General features: G+C 45.4%; 1 protein-coding gene across 12 annotated transcripts in view; it reads left to right on the forward strand.

The window, feature by feature from the left end:
* Positions 1 to 13,462, forward strand: part of IKZF4 (IKAROS family zinc finger 4) — a 76,334-nt gene extending 62,872 nt beyond the window's left edge. For 8 of the 12 annotated variants that reach the window (XM_077328837.1, XM_077328836.1, XM_077328840.1 and 5 more), the window contains 3 exons: positions 4,736 to 4,885; positions 5,970 to 6,101; positions 6,888 to 13,462. In XM_077328837.1, coding sequence (XP_077184952.1) covers positions 4,736 to 4,885; positions 5,970 to 6,101; positions 6,888 to 7,636 — 1,031 coding nt within the window. In that variant the 3' untranslated portion in view covers positions 7,637 to 13,462. The remainder of the gene's footprint in view (positions 1 to 4,735; positions 4,886 to 5,969; positions 6,102 to 6,887) is intronic. The other 4 variants (XM_077328833.1, XM_077328835.1, XR_013229573.1 and 1 more) reach the window with 3 other exon arrangements.
* The last annotated feature ends 4,890 nt before the right edge of the window (positions 13,463 to 18,352 follow it).

Raw genomic sequence — 18,352 nt, forward strand, 5'->3', positions numbered from 1 at the left:
CCAAGCAAAAAATATACTCAAAAATACCTTATCGGTATTTTTCGGGTATATTTCAACATTCCAAAGAGATCTGGGGAAACTGAAAAAAAATCCCCGACATATTCGGGGTAGATCCAAAGAACAGAGAGGCAGAAGAGTTGCTTTGTACAGCTTTTCACAACAGTCGTTGGGCTGCAGAAACCAGCCCAAAGATCAGGTGAGCTGGCAGGAAGTGCAGTGCTCCCCACTAGGTCAGCTTTGGGCTGGTTTCTCTTGCAGCCCCCTTTAAATGGGGGCTGTTTAATGTTTAAAAGGAATTAAGTAGGAAGCCTGAAAAACTGATAAGGGGGAGCAATCTGCTCCACTCATCAGCTGTTTCGTGCAGCTTCGCTTGCTATTTTCCCACCCCCTCCAACAGTTTTTTCTTCTTGGGTCTATTGGACCTGAAGAAAAAATTGGGATATCTGGGGAAAAAACAGGATTCAAATTCAGTAGTGGTATAGGGGCCTGGGATGTTTCAGATATTTTTTCAGGTCGAATAGAACTGAACCAACAAATGCTGGTTAAAAAAAGTACACACCCCTAATTATGAATTAGTAGGGAGATCTGGTGTTTAAAACATTTCAGTCCCAGCTCAAACTTCAGTCTCTTTGCCATAGCCCACTCTGAGAAGCCATTATGTAGAAGAACTGTGCTGCTTGTATATTTTATAAATGTTTCATGACATTTAAAAAGGGTTAAGACTGGGGTTGAGGGGAATCTCCTTGTGTAAGATGGGGAAATGGCACAGCTGGTTTGTAATCTGATAATTTACAAACTGGTTGATTGGGGGACTCACAGTTCTGAATGACATCTTTATTAGTGTAGTGGTTAGGACCATGGACTTCTAATCTGGTGAGCTGGGTTTGATTTGCCACTCCCCCACATGTAGCCAGCTGGGTGACCTTGGGCTCACCACAGCACTGATAAAGCTGTTCTGACTGAGCAGTGATATCAGGGCTCTCTCAACATCCCCTACCTCACAGGGTGACTGTTTGTGGGGAGAGGAAAGGGAAGGCGATTGGAAGCCACTTGGAGACTCCTTCTGGTAGAGAAAAGTGGCATATGACCAACTGTTCCTCCTACTCCTGCTTCATACCATTTAGTCCAGCGGTCCGCAAGCTTTCAGCCGCTGCGGACTGCTGCTGTAGAGTGGGGGTACAGGGCGGCCCAGGGTCCCGCGCACGCGCGGCAGCCCCAGCGCAAACACACATGCGCGTTTGCACCGCTGCCATGCCGGCGGCTGCGGCTCCCCCTCCCGGCCCCTCTGGGCCGCCAGCAAATCGCGGTTCGGCAAGCTTCTCTTCCCTCCCCTCCCGAAACAAGAAGCTTGCCGGGCCGCGAGCTAATCGGCCGCTTTGGCGGCCGATTTGCTCGCGGCCTGGCGAGCTTCTCGCTTCGGGGGGGAGGGAAGAAGGAGCCGCGGCCCGGCGCCAAGGCCTTCGCGGCCCTGCACCGGGCCGCGGCCCGCGGGTTGGGGACCACTGATTTAGTCCTTTGGATGCCTCAGTTTCTCTCTAGCAACTGTACAAAACGGGTTTTGCAGTCTAAGTATAGTTATGTTGGACATGCAATGCAAATGGCTGCTCTGACTGTTAGTAGAGATTCGTTTTGTTCTGCTTCTGTGTTCTTGTTGCAACCGGTTTAGAGTTATCACCTTGTTAGCATAACAATAAAATTCAAGTACATCTAAGCAGGTCTGCTGTCAGAATGTTATCCGTTGGCTAAAAAGAGTGCCCATGCTCCTCAACCAGCAGTGGAATTCTAGGAGAAAAAGTAGACTGCTAGAGCAATAGATTCAAACTTCTTGCTCTCTTTAGAAATCAAGCACTGGTGAGCTTGTGAGCTCTAAACCATTGCCAGAAATCCCTCTTTCATTAGTGACAAGTACTCCCTGCAGCCATGTTTGAAACTGGTGTCCATGGGGTAGACATTCTTCATATCATCTGTCCATTGCTGTCCAGTCACTTCCAATTTATAGTGACCCTATGAATTAATGACCTTCAAAATGTCCTATAATACAGGGATAGTCAACCTGTGGTCCTCCAGATGTTCATGGACTACAACTCCAATGAGCCCCTGCCAGCAAATGCTGGCAGGGGCTCATGGGACTTGTAGTCCATGAACATCTGGAGGACCACAGGTTGACTACCCCTGCTATAATAGCCTGGCTCAGATCCTGAGATCACGAGAGTCATGGCTTCCTTGACTGACTCAACCAATCTCATCTTGGGTCTTCCTCCATTCCTGCTGCTTTCAAATTTTCCTAGCATTATTGCCTTTTCCAGTGACTCTTTTTTCTTCTCACAATATGACCAAGGTACAATAGTCTTAGTTTAGCTTCTAGGGACAGTTCAAGCTTGATTTGATCCGGAACCTACTTCATCTAGCTATTGGTAAATTGATCCATCATCAATCAGGATTCTTCTTATTTTCCCAAAACTCCCTGATTCCTTGTGATGCTGTCTCAGGTTTTTTTTGTTTTTTTTCCCATTCATTCAAGCCAGAATACTATGGCAGTCTCTTTGGTACATCCACCAATGGTATTTTCAAGAACTGTAAGCACCCATGCTATCACTCTGTCTTAAAATTACCTTGTCTGTTTATGCAGGTTGTCTTCTTATAGAGGTGAATCTTAGTATCTTCTGGCCAAAGCCAGAATGCTGTATCTTACAATAGTCCTTCGCCTCCATTCTAATTTCTCTTTCTCTGGCCTGTCTTCTCCTATGGCTTGGGGAGGGTCAAGGAGCTGGACATTGTTTTTTTCCTCACTTCTTCCTGGCAGAGAGATATGGGAAGAAGAAAATAGATTATGCTCTTTGCAAAATGCTTTTTTAAAAGGCTGTTTATCATTGTGGCTTCTGTACAGGTACACATGCAGGCCTGATGCAGAGACGTGCTTCCAAGCATTTAAAGAACTTTCTGGGCTCTAGGAGTGCTCCCCCTCACCTCTGTCTGCAGAGAACCCAAAGGGTCACATGGCAGAGGTGGAACAAGCTCTCCTTCCTCAGTTCTCTTATTTGCTGCCTTGAGGAGTGGGCATGCTTCCAATACCCCGGGGCCTTGCAGGGCCTCAAGGATAAGTTCCAGTGAGGTTTTCCACAAAGAACCTCAGAGATTCTTACCTACGAAATCGGTAGGATACCTCTTCTCAAGTTGTGTGTGGATTATGGGGTAGAAATAGCCCAGAATCATGATCACAAATTGAGTCTTCTGTGTCTGGGAGGGAGCCACAATCTGGCTCCTTGTCCAGCATGCCATTGACTTACCTCTAAATCCCAAGAGAGCAGAGAAGCAAGAATGAAAGCTGCTTTATGGGAGCAAGTCCTGAGGCTCCATACTTCCATGGGGAAAAATGGCCCCAGTTTGGTATGGGACTGAAGACCCATTTGGTGATTTCGGTGCTGACATGAGTGGTGCAAGTCCAGCTCTCAGTTGATAGCTGTTCACATAGACAACACCCCAGCTGACAGCCTGAACAGGGATGTAAACAGATCAAGAGTGATCCATACCAGTATTTCCCTCTTTTGGTAATCTACACAAGGTAGTTCTGAAAATTAAAGCAGATACCTCATGCATCCTTCTGGTCCCCTGCTGGGCCAGAAGAGCATGGTTCCCCACTGTGCGGAAACTAGCCAGAGGGCAACATACAATACTGCCCCCAAAGGAATATCTCCTACACATAAGCCCCATTTACCACCCAGAAGTGGGACCGTTGCACCTAGCCTCTTAGCTAATACCACAGTAGAGAACTTTTTTAAAAAGATAGAGCAAGTCTTCACAGCCTCTTATAAATCTATAACAAGGAAGACCTATGAGTACAAATGGAAAAGATTTGTGTTGTGGGAGGACAGGCATGGGTTCGACCCACAATTCTGCAGGAATTGAAAGAATTCATCTGGAGTTGAAAGAAGGTAGCTTAGCTAGCCACTGTCCACTTACCATGACCAATTTTTTCTGCCCCCGATCCAAAACATTCCTTAAAGATATAATTAATATGTTTCTACCCATTGTAAACCCAGTTCCCCAATGGAGTTTGACACTAGTTCTATCAAAATTAATATATAAACCATTTCAACCTATGGTCAGTTCTAATTTGTCTTTTATTTTGTACAAGACCACCTTCTTAATGGCAGTCACATCTGTTAGAAGGGTAGAAGAAATAAGGGCTCTTCAATGTGATCCTTCACTTATCAAATTCCACCTGGACAAAGTCGTCCTCAGAACCAGCATAGAGTTCTCTCCCCAGGGAGGTGTCAGAATTTCACTAAGTCTTCCAGTGTTTTTCCTGTTCCCAACATCACCATCAGAACAATCATTATATAGTTTAGATCCACATGGTGCAGAAGGGAAGTGAGGAAGGAGTGCTTGCCCGGCCTCTAGCATGTGACCTTTTAGGCAAGAAAGTGATCTCTGCAGATAGAGAGGAGGGGAGCACTCCTAAACCCTAGAAACTTCTTTAAAAGCTTGGAAGCTGTTCTGTGCAGCAGTCCCCATGTATGCTTGCACAGAAGGCCACTCGATGAACAACAAGTTCAGGTAAGTGCAACCCCGTTTTCTTCCTCAAAAGCCACCAGCTTGCACAAGCCTCTTTTTGTTCTCCTGGCTGCGGGCAAATTGTCAGCCCTTTACTGGACTCCCCAGGTTGCTGTGATGGCTCAAGAAACCTGTGAGTTCTGTTACTGGACTCTTTTCTTTTGGGTTTGCTTCCTTTTAGTCTCCTCTCCCACGGTTGGCAAGCCCTACAAATGTAACTATTGTGGCCGCAGCTACAAGCAGCAAAGCACGTTGGAAGAGCACAAAGAACGCTGTCACAACTACCTGCAGAGTCTTAACACTGAACCACAGTCGCTGGCCGGCCAGCAAGGTAAGTCTTTGTGCCATACTGCAACAGACAAATCCAGTCAGTCCATACAGGTGTAAGCGGAATTGGTGTAGGGCAGGGGTAGTCAAACTGCGGCCCTCCAGATGTCCATGGACTACAATTCCCAGGAGCCCTGCCAGCATTCGCTGGCAGGAGCTCCTGGGAATTGTAGTCCATGGACATCTGGAGGGCCGCAGTTTAACTACCCCTGGTGTAGGGTTTGCTGTCCCAGTCACCTACTGCAGCATGAAATCATTATGCAGTTGGGACATGTGCTTTGGAGGCCCCTGGCCTTGACCTGTCCTTTCATTCACTGCAGAGAATGTGATGGGGACCAGAATCCCATACAAATAATACCAGGGTCTGGCAGTTCGAAAATGGGAGACTGGTAATCAAGAGAGCACAAGTTTGGAGAAAACATTCTGAATAGTTAATTCGATGACCCTGTTCTAGAGTAGTGGTTCTCAACCTTTTTTGTGTTACGTTGCACCACTCCCTCAAAAACTTGGCTTCTACCATGATAGAAAGCAAAGGCCTCCTATTCCCAAGGTCACTTACGTATACAGACTTTCTTTTATATTTATCACTCATGGTAAATGTTAGGGATATAAAAATTGTAGAAGCACAATGGATAATCCCTGGCAGGTAGCACATCAAAGACACCGCTGGTGGGCAGCAGGAATGGGGGATTAGGAGGAACACGGAGTTTCTTCAGGGTTACTGCTAACATGCCAAAAGGTCACAGATGGATAATCCGTGGCAAGTAGGGTTGGCAGGAGATGGCATGTAACACCTGCAGGTGGACGGAGATTACAGAAGGGTGAATCCTTAGGAAATGTTGCTCTCTATCCCACCAGGGGCACACAATACCACTGACTGAGAACCACTCGTCTAGAGGAATGGGTTGGAGCAAAATTAGAACGGGGAGCCCATTCTCTCCTCACCAGTTCTGCTGTGTGGGTTTTTTACCCCTCTCCCAGCAAGTTCCTGATCATCATCATGCACCATTAATAGTCCTAGGTCTTTACTGGGAAGAGATGGGGGTGAAAACAGCCAAACACAAGCGCCAGTTTCGTTTTCTTGCTAGGTGACGAGATGCGAGACTTGGAGATGGTGCCAGACTCCATGCTTCACTCCTCAGCCGACCGGCCTGCCTTCATTGACCGACTGGCAAATAGCATCACCAAACGAAAACGCTCCACACCTCAGAAATTCGTGGGTAAGGCGTTTCGTCTGGATTCCCAGAGATGGTGACAGGACAGTGAGGCAGCTGTTTCCATTTATGAAGAGTTAGGCCCTCTGAAGCGTCCTGGTCCAGGCTTTGGGCCTCTGTGTTCTTTTAACACCTCTCTCTGTTGGAACACCAAAGAGTAGACCAATGAATATCGCAGCCAACAGTGTTACGGTAGTAGCTTGAAGCGTGCTATTTGATAGCCATTTTGTCTCTCTAAAATTCCTGCTGTTAAAGAGATTGGACCATGTTTGGAAAACTATACTAGGATGTAACAAAGTTTGAGTCCAGAGGCATCTTTAAGGCCCACAAAGTTTAATTCTGGATAATAGACACTTTAACCTTATTCCCAGAATTAAACTTTGTTCGTCTTAAAGGTGTCACTGGACTTAAACTTGGTATTTTTGCTTCAAACCAACCTGGTTGCCTACCTGAATACTAGCATGTGATATAGATATTAGAAATCAATCCACAAATGTTTACAAAACCGAATTGCAAAATAACCCCTCAGGCCAACTAAAGTTAATGTGAGACAGTTGCAGAGTTAGCCCGCAGGTGAGAAGAATAAAGTATTCCTTGTCCTACATCAATGCTCTTTATATGCAATCTTGTATGGCTGTGATTATTTGCATGAGCATATCATCTTAGGGTGTTCTTTGTAGGATCCTTGTCCAAGTATTATATCTCACATGTCCTGCTTCTTGTGTTTTTATTGGTTCAAACTCAGACTTTAGATGTTAGGTGTAAATTTTAACCCTCTGTCCCTCACCATAGGAGAGAAGCAGATGCGGTTTGGCCTCTCCGAAGTGGCATTTGACGTTAACTCCAGCTTTGAAAAGGACGTGGAGATGGTGGCTGCCCACCACCCCATGGACCCCAGCTTTGGAGGTTCGCTGTCGTTTGTGGGGGCAGAACACTTGCGCCCCCTCCGACTCCCGCCCACAAACTGCATCTCTGAGATCACCCCTGTTATCAGTTCTGTCTACACTCAAATCCAACCCCTGCCAGGCCGGCTGGAAATAGCGGGAAGCCGAGAAACTGCTGAAGGCCACGATGACCTCCCCGACGGGGCACAAATCGTGTACCGGGCATCGCGGGAGCCGAGCATGGTGTCACCTAGCAACGGCTGCCAGGATTCCACAGACACGGAGAGCCTCCACGAGGAGAGGAGCTCACAGCAGCCGCTGCTGCCGGGCATTGGGAACTGCACCAGCAGCCGGCAGAGTCCGGCCTACGCCAAAGAGGACCTGAAACTACAGGAGGGCATCATCCCCACCACTACTCGGTCAACTCCCAGCTCAGCCAAAGAAGCCCTGCGGGTGGTGAATGATGAAGGGGAACAGGTGAAAGCCTTCAGGTGTGAGCACTGCCGGATCTTATTCCTGGACCACGTCATGTTCACCATCCACATGGGCTGTCATGGCTTCAGAGACCCTTTTGAATGCAACATCTGTGGCTACCACAGCCAAGATCGGTACGAGTTCTCCTCCCACATAGTGCGAGGGGAGCATAAAGTAGGCTAGCCCCAGATTCTTTTCCCTGTTGTCCCCCTTCCCTAGAAATCTCCCTCCCCGTCTCTAGTGCTCCATCCTCGTTGGGTATGGAACTGTTTGTTTCTTTTATAACTCCTTTGCACTGACTTTGGCTAAAAAAGAGAAATAGTAAAAAAAAACAAAAAAAACTAACTAAAAATCCATCAAACTTGAGACGGGGAGGAGCTCATATTGATTTGCCTTTTTCTATGCTGTGTTATTTAAATATTGTTAACTGATTCTAAGAGTTGTTCTTTTTAATTCTCTCCCCCGTTGTAGTTATTTATTAATCTTCATTTTGTTGGTGACCCTTTCCCGCTAAGGTCGTTTTGCAGGGACTTTCTCCACTGAGGGATACCTAAACCTCTACCAAGTCCTTGTGTCTTTTGAGGTCTGAGTCCCTTCCTCCTCCTCCATTTAAAGTTTGTTTGGGCTTCTTTTGGTTTCAGTTCAGGTGTCTCAAGTCAATCCACCATGTTAAGACATCAAGAACCTCAGATCAGGTGCTAAAATATTATCGAACTTCCCCCCCCCCCTGCCGTTTGAGAGGCTAGGAAAGCCGCAACTAGTGCTAGCCCACGGTGATGTCAGGATGAACCGCGTATGTCCTCTTTTCTGGGTGTTTGTGCATCCTGCTAGGAATTTTGTGATCCCAAGAACTGTATACCTCTTTGCTTCTGCTTACAAAAGCTGGACTGAAATGTGCTATCTTCCTCTGTTGGGGCACCTGAAGGTCTATGGCAGATTTGCAACCGGTGAAGGTGAAGGAGCCGCGGTGCCACCTAAGTTGAAGGAAGGTGGTAAGCATTTTGTATTTGGAATCTGCCAGGGTGCTGCCTTTACAGACTCAACCAAGAGCTAGTGTTCGGAAAGCCGGTACTACTGCCAGGATGCAATGAAGGAACTAGGTAAGGCTGTGTCCTTCTTCCCAGCCGTTAGGAATCCGGGCCACTGCCCTGCTCAAGGTCATGCTTGGCAGACAGCCTGGCCCTGCAGTAATGTTGTTGGGAAGCTAACCTTCTCTGAGCTTCCTTCTGTTGACTCTAAAAGAGCCACTTTTGCCTGGGGTTCTTAGAAGGCACAAGCCTCACCCATTTGAGCAGCTTTCCACTGGCTGCTTTCCAAAAGCAATCAACTACCTTTAGGATGAATAAACAAGCGTGACCCTGTTGTCCGGGATGTAATCCCAAAGAGACATCTCTGATGAATTTTCAGAGGGAGGAGAGATGCTAGCTGCAGTCTCAATGGGAATAACCCAACAGCCTCTCAGTAGAACTGGGACAGTCCTCCAGAGGTAGGAGTTTGAGCCCTGCTTTTTCCTCTTCTTCTATCTGTGCCTGGTTAATCTGCCTCCGTAGTCAGTTTCCCTGGAATTATTTGCCACTGAGCGGCTTGGGCTTTGACTACAGAGCCCTCCCCCCACGCACACCACTGCCCCGGTGAGCATGACCATCTCTGTGTGCTTTGACTCTCCAGGCAGTCTGTAAGCCTTGTTGATCTGTAGTCAGAAAGCAACATTTTTTTTTAACCCATCGGTACAATCTCAGCCAGGAGGCCTGTACCTGTGGCACAGCAGACTGGTCATCTGCAACCAGGAGGGCGTATGCGTTGCAGTGTCACCTGGCTTCTTTTAAGAACAGTCTCTCCATCCTGGATTAGAGAGGCGAATTTGTTTTTTAGGCCACTTGCTTGAACAGCCTAGAAAGGGTGGCAGAGAACAGCCGTCCCAGTTTCCTTGTAGGACATATTGCGGGGAGGGCAGCTGACTTGCCGCAATGGCGATTCAGTAGGGAACTCCTGCCCTGCTCAGTGTATTCAGTGTCTTAAAGCTGCAGTAAAGGGCTGAAACTTCCATTCCATAGCTTGGACAAAGATGGCTCTCATTAGTGGGCTGCAAAGGAAGTGGGTATCTTCACTTGTCAGGTTTATGCAGTTGTTCCTACCAGCCGAGACACATCGACTGCATATTTCCAAAAGCTGTGTGTCTCCCCCCCCCCTGCCCGCCCCAAATAGTGCAATTAAAAACAACCACCACCCAGAAATCCTGCTGGTACTTCCTCTTAAGAGTGTAGTTTTTGCCAAATATGTTAAGGCAAAATAACTTGTTTGTTTTGCCTTTCTCCAAGGATCGGGCGATTGTCTCAGAGCCTGACCTGCGGGGGAGCTCCTTGCTTGACTCTGCAAAGCAGGTGATGAGGCCATAGCTGCCTCTCTGATCTTAGCTGGGCAGGGAACAGGACGCAGAGGAGAAGGCTCTTGGTTTTTATGCAAATGCCCGTAATGCATAAAAATAACTTGTTCGACAGCAACCCAGTCAGCTGTTTCCTTGTGGGATAAACCAAAGGATATTCTTTTTTCTACGAAAGAAGGAAAGAAAACCTCAAGTTACGATGTTTTGTTTCTTTGTTCCCCTCTAGTGTTTTGAGATGTGGAGCAGTGATTTTTTAGAGCTGTTCTTTCAAGGCCGGGCAAAGGTGCTTAGGTGGAAAGCTCTTGTCAGGTGGGACATTAGGGGGAATTATTCAAAGCACTGAGGGGGGTGGGGTACTTTTCTTTAAAGAGTTGGCCTCTGCTACTACACTTTGGAGGGATGATCTCTCAGGCATTCTGGTACAAAGCTGCCTCCTCCCAGCTCTCTCTTTCTGGGGCTTAGCATATGCATGGGATCCTTATGGGCTTTGAAGGCCTTTTGAATTGGTCCCAGCAATGTGTAGTGTAGCTTCAGCAGAAGATGGGAGAATGAGATGTTGTAATCCTTGTCATTCTGATTACCGTTGTGCAATACAAATGAAATATGCTGGGAGACTTTGCCAAATAGCTAAGGGGGCATGCACATCCAATTCTTGTCTTTCAGTGACGGCTACACTTCTTAATCCCTGAAGTTCTCCAGGTCCAAAGGATTTTTTTTAAGCACTTGCCTTTCCTGCTGATGTCCCTATAAAATATTCAGCACTTCTTATGACTGCTGGATCTATGGAGTCGGCTCACGTGACCTTCTCTTACCCACCCCCCCAAAAAAACCAAAACAATTCCCGTGATTTAGATGCTCATTAAAATGTGCTGTGCAAATTATTCCACTAAAGGAATTGGCTACTGGCAACTGAAAGAATGACAGATCAGGTCTGGGAATTGTTTGGGGAGAGAGGAAAGAGACTCCTGTTGGCTGGCAAACATGATTATGTGAACAAGCCCTTAGATCTTATAGTTCTGAATGTTTTTTTTTACTTAAGGTTGTTCTAAAGGGTTTGGGTTTGTCCACTGCCAATCATGCAACATGAAGGATTAAGTCCAAATTCATACAGGTTTGTGAGAGAATTGTGTAGTCAGTGAACTAGAGATGTTGTTTAAGGTATTCCATTTGTGTACCCAGAAATCTGAGAGAGCAAATCTTATCAGTTGCTTCCCATGTTGCTCTAAAACAGGGGTAGTCAACCTGTGGTCCTCCAGATGTTCATGGACTACAAATCCCATGAGCCCCTGCCAGCGTTTGCTGGCAGGGGCTCATGGGAATTGTAGTCCATGAACATCTGGAGGACCACAGGTTGACTACCCCTGCTCTAAAAGACATGGGTTGGCTCTCAGGAAGGACTTCTCTAGAGATCTGTCAGAGCATCAGCAATCTAATGCTTAACTATTAAGATTACTTGTAATAACCTCAAAGCTGATTTCCGATACGCTGCTCTCCAAATAATGTCTTTGGCCCATCCTGTCCTATGAGTAACCGTAATTTTTTAAATACAACCTCAGAACAGCTCTACCAACCAGGATTTTAAATTGCCGTCGGAGCCTTTTTGTAGGATTGCCCCTAGAAATGTTGTCGAGTTAGCACAAGCACTGTGATGTGAATGCCCACAGAGACCCAAAGTCACAGGGGAACTGGATCTCTGAGAGAAGATCCATGTCTTCATATCCAACCAGAGTTATATTTTATGAATATATGGAGGCAACCTGCAAAAAGGCCATTGTGTACATGTCTTTCCCCCAGTGTGACTCTTTGCCTGGATAGAAAACGCAGACACTCCCAGTATATAATACAAGCAGATCTTCTCTCTGTCGAACCTTATCCATGGCATGATTCTTTAGGCTTGTGAGAATGTCTGGGCTCCTGGTCAGGTCACTTGTGCTATGGCTGTGAGGTGCTCGGCCCAGTATAAAACCATATATTTTCATGGGCAAGAGGACATCCTTTTTCTGTAATACCAAAGTAAAAGAAAAAATGGTATTGATGAATTCCTCCAGCCAAGCCCAAGAACTTGTCCAGTTCTTGCAAGGAAGAGGTGCAATTTGCTGCCTAGACAAAAATATAAATCATTAACTCTGCAATCCTACACAGTTTGTACCCTTCTAAGTCTAGTGACTTCCATGGATTAGAAGGGTCCAACTCTGCTTAGTACTGCAGTGTAAATCTATGTAGCCAGTCTCCTGGAAATAAAGCGTAGGGCAACAGTTGTATCTGCTTTCTTTCCACATCATACATCAGTGGCTGAAGTAGGACTCTTAACAGCAACAAGGAAAAGGATTGAGTTTGAAAACTTGAGCTTGCTTGAGAGATACGTGGAGTGAATTTCACTTGCATCTATCATTTTTACTTCCAAATTTCTAGAAATGAACTTCAGTTCCTTTATCTTTTCCACACGAGGGTTTCTCTCGGGTCCTGAAGACAAAGTTCTGTCGCCTCTTTTTCAGTGCAGAGACTGATACTGTTGTCAAAAACTGTGTAAAATAGAAAGCATTGCCCTGATGCACTTCTGAAAAAACAGAGGCTATATATTAGCTTTCCTGGGGTGTAACGTTGCGGAGAAAATGTACCTGCAGCTGCCGTTACATTTTTTTTTTTACACAGTTCCCCCCCCACACACACACACACACACCCTGACAATAGTATAAATCTTTTGCATGAAAATCAGCTTTCACAGTTGGATACTGACTTCCTGAAAGCCAAAGATGGCGCTTAGGTGCTTAGCTGCAGTTGCCAGCCGTGCTGAGAAATGAAGCACCTACAATGCCATTTTTACAGTTGGTTTCAAATGAGAAAGGAAGAAAAAAAGTTACCCCTTTGTGCCTCCATAACAAAACCCGCATTCAGAGTTTTGCTGCTTCCTGTTTTTAGTGGGAATAGAAATGCTCTCTGTAAGAATTCATTGGGGGGGGGAGGGTTGTTTTGGGTTTTTTAAATCGGAAATATTGGGCAGTTCTGGAGCTGAATGTCAGCATCCAGAACTTCACTATCAAACCCTGTTTACTGCACTGTGGAATGGTACGACTAGCTTAACCCTGCTTCGTTTATGAATCAGGGGACAAGGATCCTGTTTGGACTTCATACCTCCTGCTCTCCCCTTCGGTGAAAACAAAAACAGGCCTGTTTTTAGAGAAATGAAACTCTGAAATTTCTAAGAAAAAAAAACAGTGTTCCTTTTTATTTTTTGCTTTCATCTATATGAAGAGCCTAAAAAAAGTAGGAATTTTGTAAAACTCTCAAGTCTCTTTAACTTGTGTAAATATATATATTTTTTAACCAGATGTATGAAGAACAAAAGAAAGATGTGCAATATCCCCAAACCCGCTACAATATTCTTCTCTTTCTAACAAGCTTTCATTTGTATATTGTTATTGAACTTGCTGGTGTCTTTTTTCCCCCTTTTTTTCTTTGGTGGGGTTAAACTCGCTTTTAAATGAAAGAAAAACCTCTTACTGCAGAAGCTTTTTTGTATCTGTAATATATTGTAAGTACATATTTGTGTAATGGAGATTATACTACTGTTAAGTTTTGTACTGTACTGGCTGAAGGTCTGTTATAAATAAACATGAGTAATTTAACAGTCTGGTCTTTCCTCTATATAATGTGGAAAAGCCAGGACATAAGCCTGACTAGCAAAAGTAGATTAGTTCAGTCTATCATATTTTGAAAGGCCACTTATGGCTGTGAAAGTTGGACAATGAAAAAATCGGACAGGAGAAGAATCGATTCATTTGAACTCTGGTGTTGGAGAAGGCTTCTGCGGGTTCCCTGGACAGCAAAAGTCACAATCAAGGAAATACTACAGCACAAAAGGCTGTTATATCACTGGCAGGCAAAATCACGAAACTCCAGCTCACTTCCTTTGGCCATATCATGCAATCCAACTCTACGGAGAAAGCAGTTATGCTAGGATTGGTCAGTAGAAAAAAAGAAACCAGACCAACAAAGGGCACAGTGGTTGCATGCAATAGGGATGGACACTGGCCAGAACATTGCACAGCTGAGGAAGGCAGCGTGGGATCGGGGATCGTGGCGGCAGCTGTGCCAGGGGATCACCAACAGTCAGACACGACTGAATGGCTGACAACAACGTTCCTCTGTATGTTGTTTGCCTACCTTATGCTGACTTTCCAGTCTTATATCAGCATCCTGATCTTTGCATGCCCCCGTATGCATGCATGTGTAGGCTCCTCTCATTCATTTCGGTGGGTATACATCCAAAGGGATATGTGTGCGGCTGAGCTACCTTGGAGCCATATGAACAGTGTGGCTTTTACATAAGACAGCCTAGATATCTGTTCCTGGGTAACCACAGAGCAGTGGCCGACACTGAGTGTATGTAAGTTTAGGACAAGGCTTCTTTCTCTCTCTGGGGAAAGGGGTAGAATATCAACAAATACTACCTGTACTGTGAAGCAAAATTAGACCTAAGGTCTCTTTCATAAGTCTGTTCTGCCTTGTATTAGCCTGTCCCTAGGCCTGGAATGAGTACTGGTGGTCATCTACTCCCTTTTCCCTTCCTTGTAGCTTGTCAGGTATGGAGGCTTAGAATGACCAAGCACCAACCATGGAGATGCTGGATGACCAGGGCGTAGTCATTCAGGATGCTTGCTTGGATCTATCCGATGGCTCCTGAGTGCAGGAAGAAAGGTATGTGGCATTACATGCATCAGAATACGGTCAGTCTTGTAAACCCGCCCCCTGCCCTGTTAGTTAGATGGAGTTTGTGCTTCTAGAGTCCTTTCAAGCTTTCCATGTGGGCCAGGTGGAAAAGTGTGCCATCTGTACCTTGGATATTTTTTCTGGTTCTTACTGTTCTTTCATGGCTTCATTTTTAGGATCCAAAAGCTTCGGATATACAATCCTAGTTCTGTACCCTTCTACTCTTGTTGCTTTTTCAGTGTTCATTTGTAACCGTTCGACTCAGTACTATCTACTGTTTCTAAATCCAAGGAGCCTAGATTTATGCTCAGACTCAAACTGTGCTCAAACTATGTTACTTTAGCAGGTGTCCTCTTAAGCTATGAAAACAGCCTTTTGGCCACACCTCTTCCTGCGGCAATCTCCCTATTTTAAGAGCCAGTATAGTAGTAAGAGTGTCCCTGATCAAAGTCTGATCTGGGTTCAGATCCTCCAGTTACCCTGAAGCTGATTGGATGACCTTAGCTAATAATTGGGTTGTTGTAAGGATAATGGGGAGGGGGAATCTTGAATGCCCCCTTGAGCCCCTTTAAGGAATGGAATCAAAATGTAATATACTTGAGATGTACTTCCACAACTGTCTGCTCTTAAGAGATCCAAGATGAGACAAGAATGCCAAGTTCTCAGTCAGCCAAACTATATTTTAATGGTGGCAACCAACCAAACAAACAAACAAGTTAAACTGCAGTGCTAACAAGGAAGTTTAATTGCTCCAATAGTAACCTCAATAAATTGGGGCTATCTGCATTCAAGTGCCAAGCTGCTATACCCTCCCTCTACCTCAATAGTACACTTCCTGCCCTGTAACCAACCATTCTTCGTTACTCAGTCAAGAACCTGCTGTGGACTCCAGATCTCTCAAATTATTTCAGTGTTGAAAACACCACATCTTTTCTGTATTTTTTAGCCTGTAAATGCTTAACCTTTCCTTTAAAAAAAGGAAGCACAACTGTGTCCCAGGCCAAGACCTTCCAAATTCTTTTTTCTAACAGATTAATTTACAAAGGTAGTTTTTAATGCATCCATTAATGCTGTAGTTGCCAGATCCTGTTGACAAAATCTCATTCTTCGGGATCTCTCCAGTTGAACAACAAGATAAAGTCCTATCAACCCATATCTTCTACTGTGTTCTTTCTATTCACTTCTAGGGTTAATTCCCAAGCCTCTGTGTACCTATTTTGCAAGTGCCTGTCTTCTCCTTGTAGGTTTAGTTTATTTTTTTCTGTTTAAAATACAAGGTCAAGTAACATTCAGAACTGCACCCTGTGATATGTGAATAAAAGAGGCAACCAAAACCCTTGTATAGACTGTGTTTCACATAACTTTTTCTACTTGTCTTGCCATGTGCATGGACAAGGAACTATTTAGAGCACTTCAGCCCTGTTCTTCACCTCTGCACAAACTTCTGAGATTTCAGCAGGCCGCCAGCTTGAAAGCATCTCTTCACAACCATAAGGACTAGAAATCTGCAGTGTTTAAAATGAAAGCTGAGATTTCCAGCATTTTGTTGTAGTTCTCACAAAGGTACTCTCCTGGGTACATACAGCTCTCCTTGGGTATATCACCTTTCGTGCTTCCTTATCCCTTGGATCAAAATGTCCTTATCAAGGTCAATCTGCCCTGATCAGATCCAACTCTTACCTAGGAAGCTTTTCCTCATCTTCCCCAAGACTAGTATCCCAATCCAAACGACTCCTGTAATTGCTAGCTGCAAACCCATTATGGATGGGAAGAATTCCTGTCAACTGAACTCTTCTTATTAATGATGAAGACTTAAAGTTGTCATAAAACTGGCTAATACATAAAGAAGATATTCATTATAAAAACATACTAGCTGAGACAAAGTTTCTTGAAAAAAATGTAGCTAATTAAAAAAAAAAAACCCTCTTTACGCAATTGGTTTGAAACCAGTGTCATGGTCTGTCCAGTTACCCTCAGGCTGTGAAATGAACAGCTGCAGTTCCCAGAGGGTCAAACCAGGCATGTGACATGAAATACGCTTGTAAATGTAACTGCTACGTCTTTCCAAGTTCAAGGTACTTGAGCAAAATTTGAAGATTTTTAGGATCACAAATCTTGCTTCTCACGACCATGAGAGGGTATTTTCACCTGCACACCAGAAATTTCTTGGAGCAAGGCTGTGTGAACTCAGTGCTGGGGTAGGGGGGGTCCAAGCTCACTAGCTAGGTAACCAAATTGCTTTGAGCTATATCAATTGTTCAGAATTGTGTGCGCTTACATCTTTTTGGTTTGTGCGCATCAGGGGGAGGGTCAAGAAATTATGGAGAGTTCCCAATCCCTGCTCTTGGGTGCTAGCACACTTTCACCCCACTTTTTGAACAGTTCATTGCTTGCATGCAAGCTGTCCCAGATCGAATCTCCAGTTCAGAGAACCTCAGGTAATCCCTGCCAGAAACCCCAGAGCCAGACTCAGCAGACCAATGGTGTGACTCTGTGCGAGGCAGTTACACTTCCCATTGGGTGCCCACCTCCTACTGCCACACTTATCCACACTACCAACACAGGGAAAAAATCTTGATTCCCAAGATCCTAATTTCTATGCTTTCATAGAAATCATGGCACACACCAAGCCCTGCCTCAATGAACCACATATTTCCAGTTCCGTACAAATGTTTTGTATTGCATTCTAAAATATATCTTGTAGTTTTGGATCCTACTCTATCCCCCCAATCCCACCTTCAAGAGGGACTGAATTCCCATTGCCTACTTCTACCAACATTTCACATTTTGCATCCCAGCAGTTAATTTTAAGTAGTAATGCTAGACAAGAAAAGGTTAATGAGAGACCAGGGTGCTTTGTAAATCAAGCTACTGATTTTTCTTTTGTCTGCATGTGTGGAGGGAAGGCTCCTTGGCACTTAACGGCAGACGTTTGTCATCCCCCCCCAATTACAAACATTTCTCCAGCTGAATTTCTGCTATCTGTGCCACTGGAGCCATGTCCACCGGGAACCTTGTTTATGAACAAGGAACAGAATTCAAGCAAAAGCTATAGAGAGGGAGTTCCAGGGTTCCACCTTGCAGAGGCCATTACCCTAGCCGTATTTCTCCACCTCATTCACTTCTCATTCATTAACTGTGAGATGAGGAGCTAGATATCTTCCTGCAGGCTATGCTGGCTTCACCATACACATGACTGATAAATCTCTGACTGAGCAGGGTGGCAGACGATAATGCTTGCTTAAGGGCCGTGACTGCCTGCTAGCCAGAGTTCATCAAAGTGGGCCTCGGGACTTAACTGTAGCCAGCAAGTCCAGAGTGAATGACACTGTGAAGCCCACTTTTTCATGCAACAAGGCCCCTCGATCCAGTCCCTGGTATCACCTTTGTGTAGCTGGGAAGGAACTCCCCTTGCGATCTTGGGGAGTCTCTGCCTATCAGCTTGCTGGGTTCTGCAAAGGGCAAGCTCCATATGGTTCTGGATGAGGCAGGAGTGAGAATGATCAGCAGGAATGATCAGCAGAAGCACACACTGAACGTGCAGAGGAGTGAGAGGAAATGGGGGTCATCTCTGACTCCAGCGTGGGGTGAGGCAAAGAAGAGCTTCCTGCTGACATCATTGCCACTGTAGGGACTGAACTCTGGCCTGCAAGCCCAGAAGCCCCCGCTGTGTTATAGTGACATAGTGAGTTGCCCTGCCAGTGTGGAGCTGCATTCATTTCCAACACCCCAGAAACAGGCATCCGCCATTGTCCCTCCCGTCCCAACACAGCTGCCCTGCATCCATGCTGCCTTGCTCAAGATAG

This window comes from Paroedura picta, chromosome 3 (genome assembly GCF_049243985.1).
Source record: "Paroedura picta isolate Pp20150507F chromosome 3, Ppicta_v3.0, whole genome shotgun sequence".
Classification (NCBI taxonomy): Eukaryota; Metazoa; Chordata; class Lepidosauria; order Squamata; family Gekkonidae; genus Paroedura; species Paroedura picta.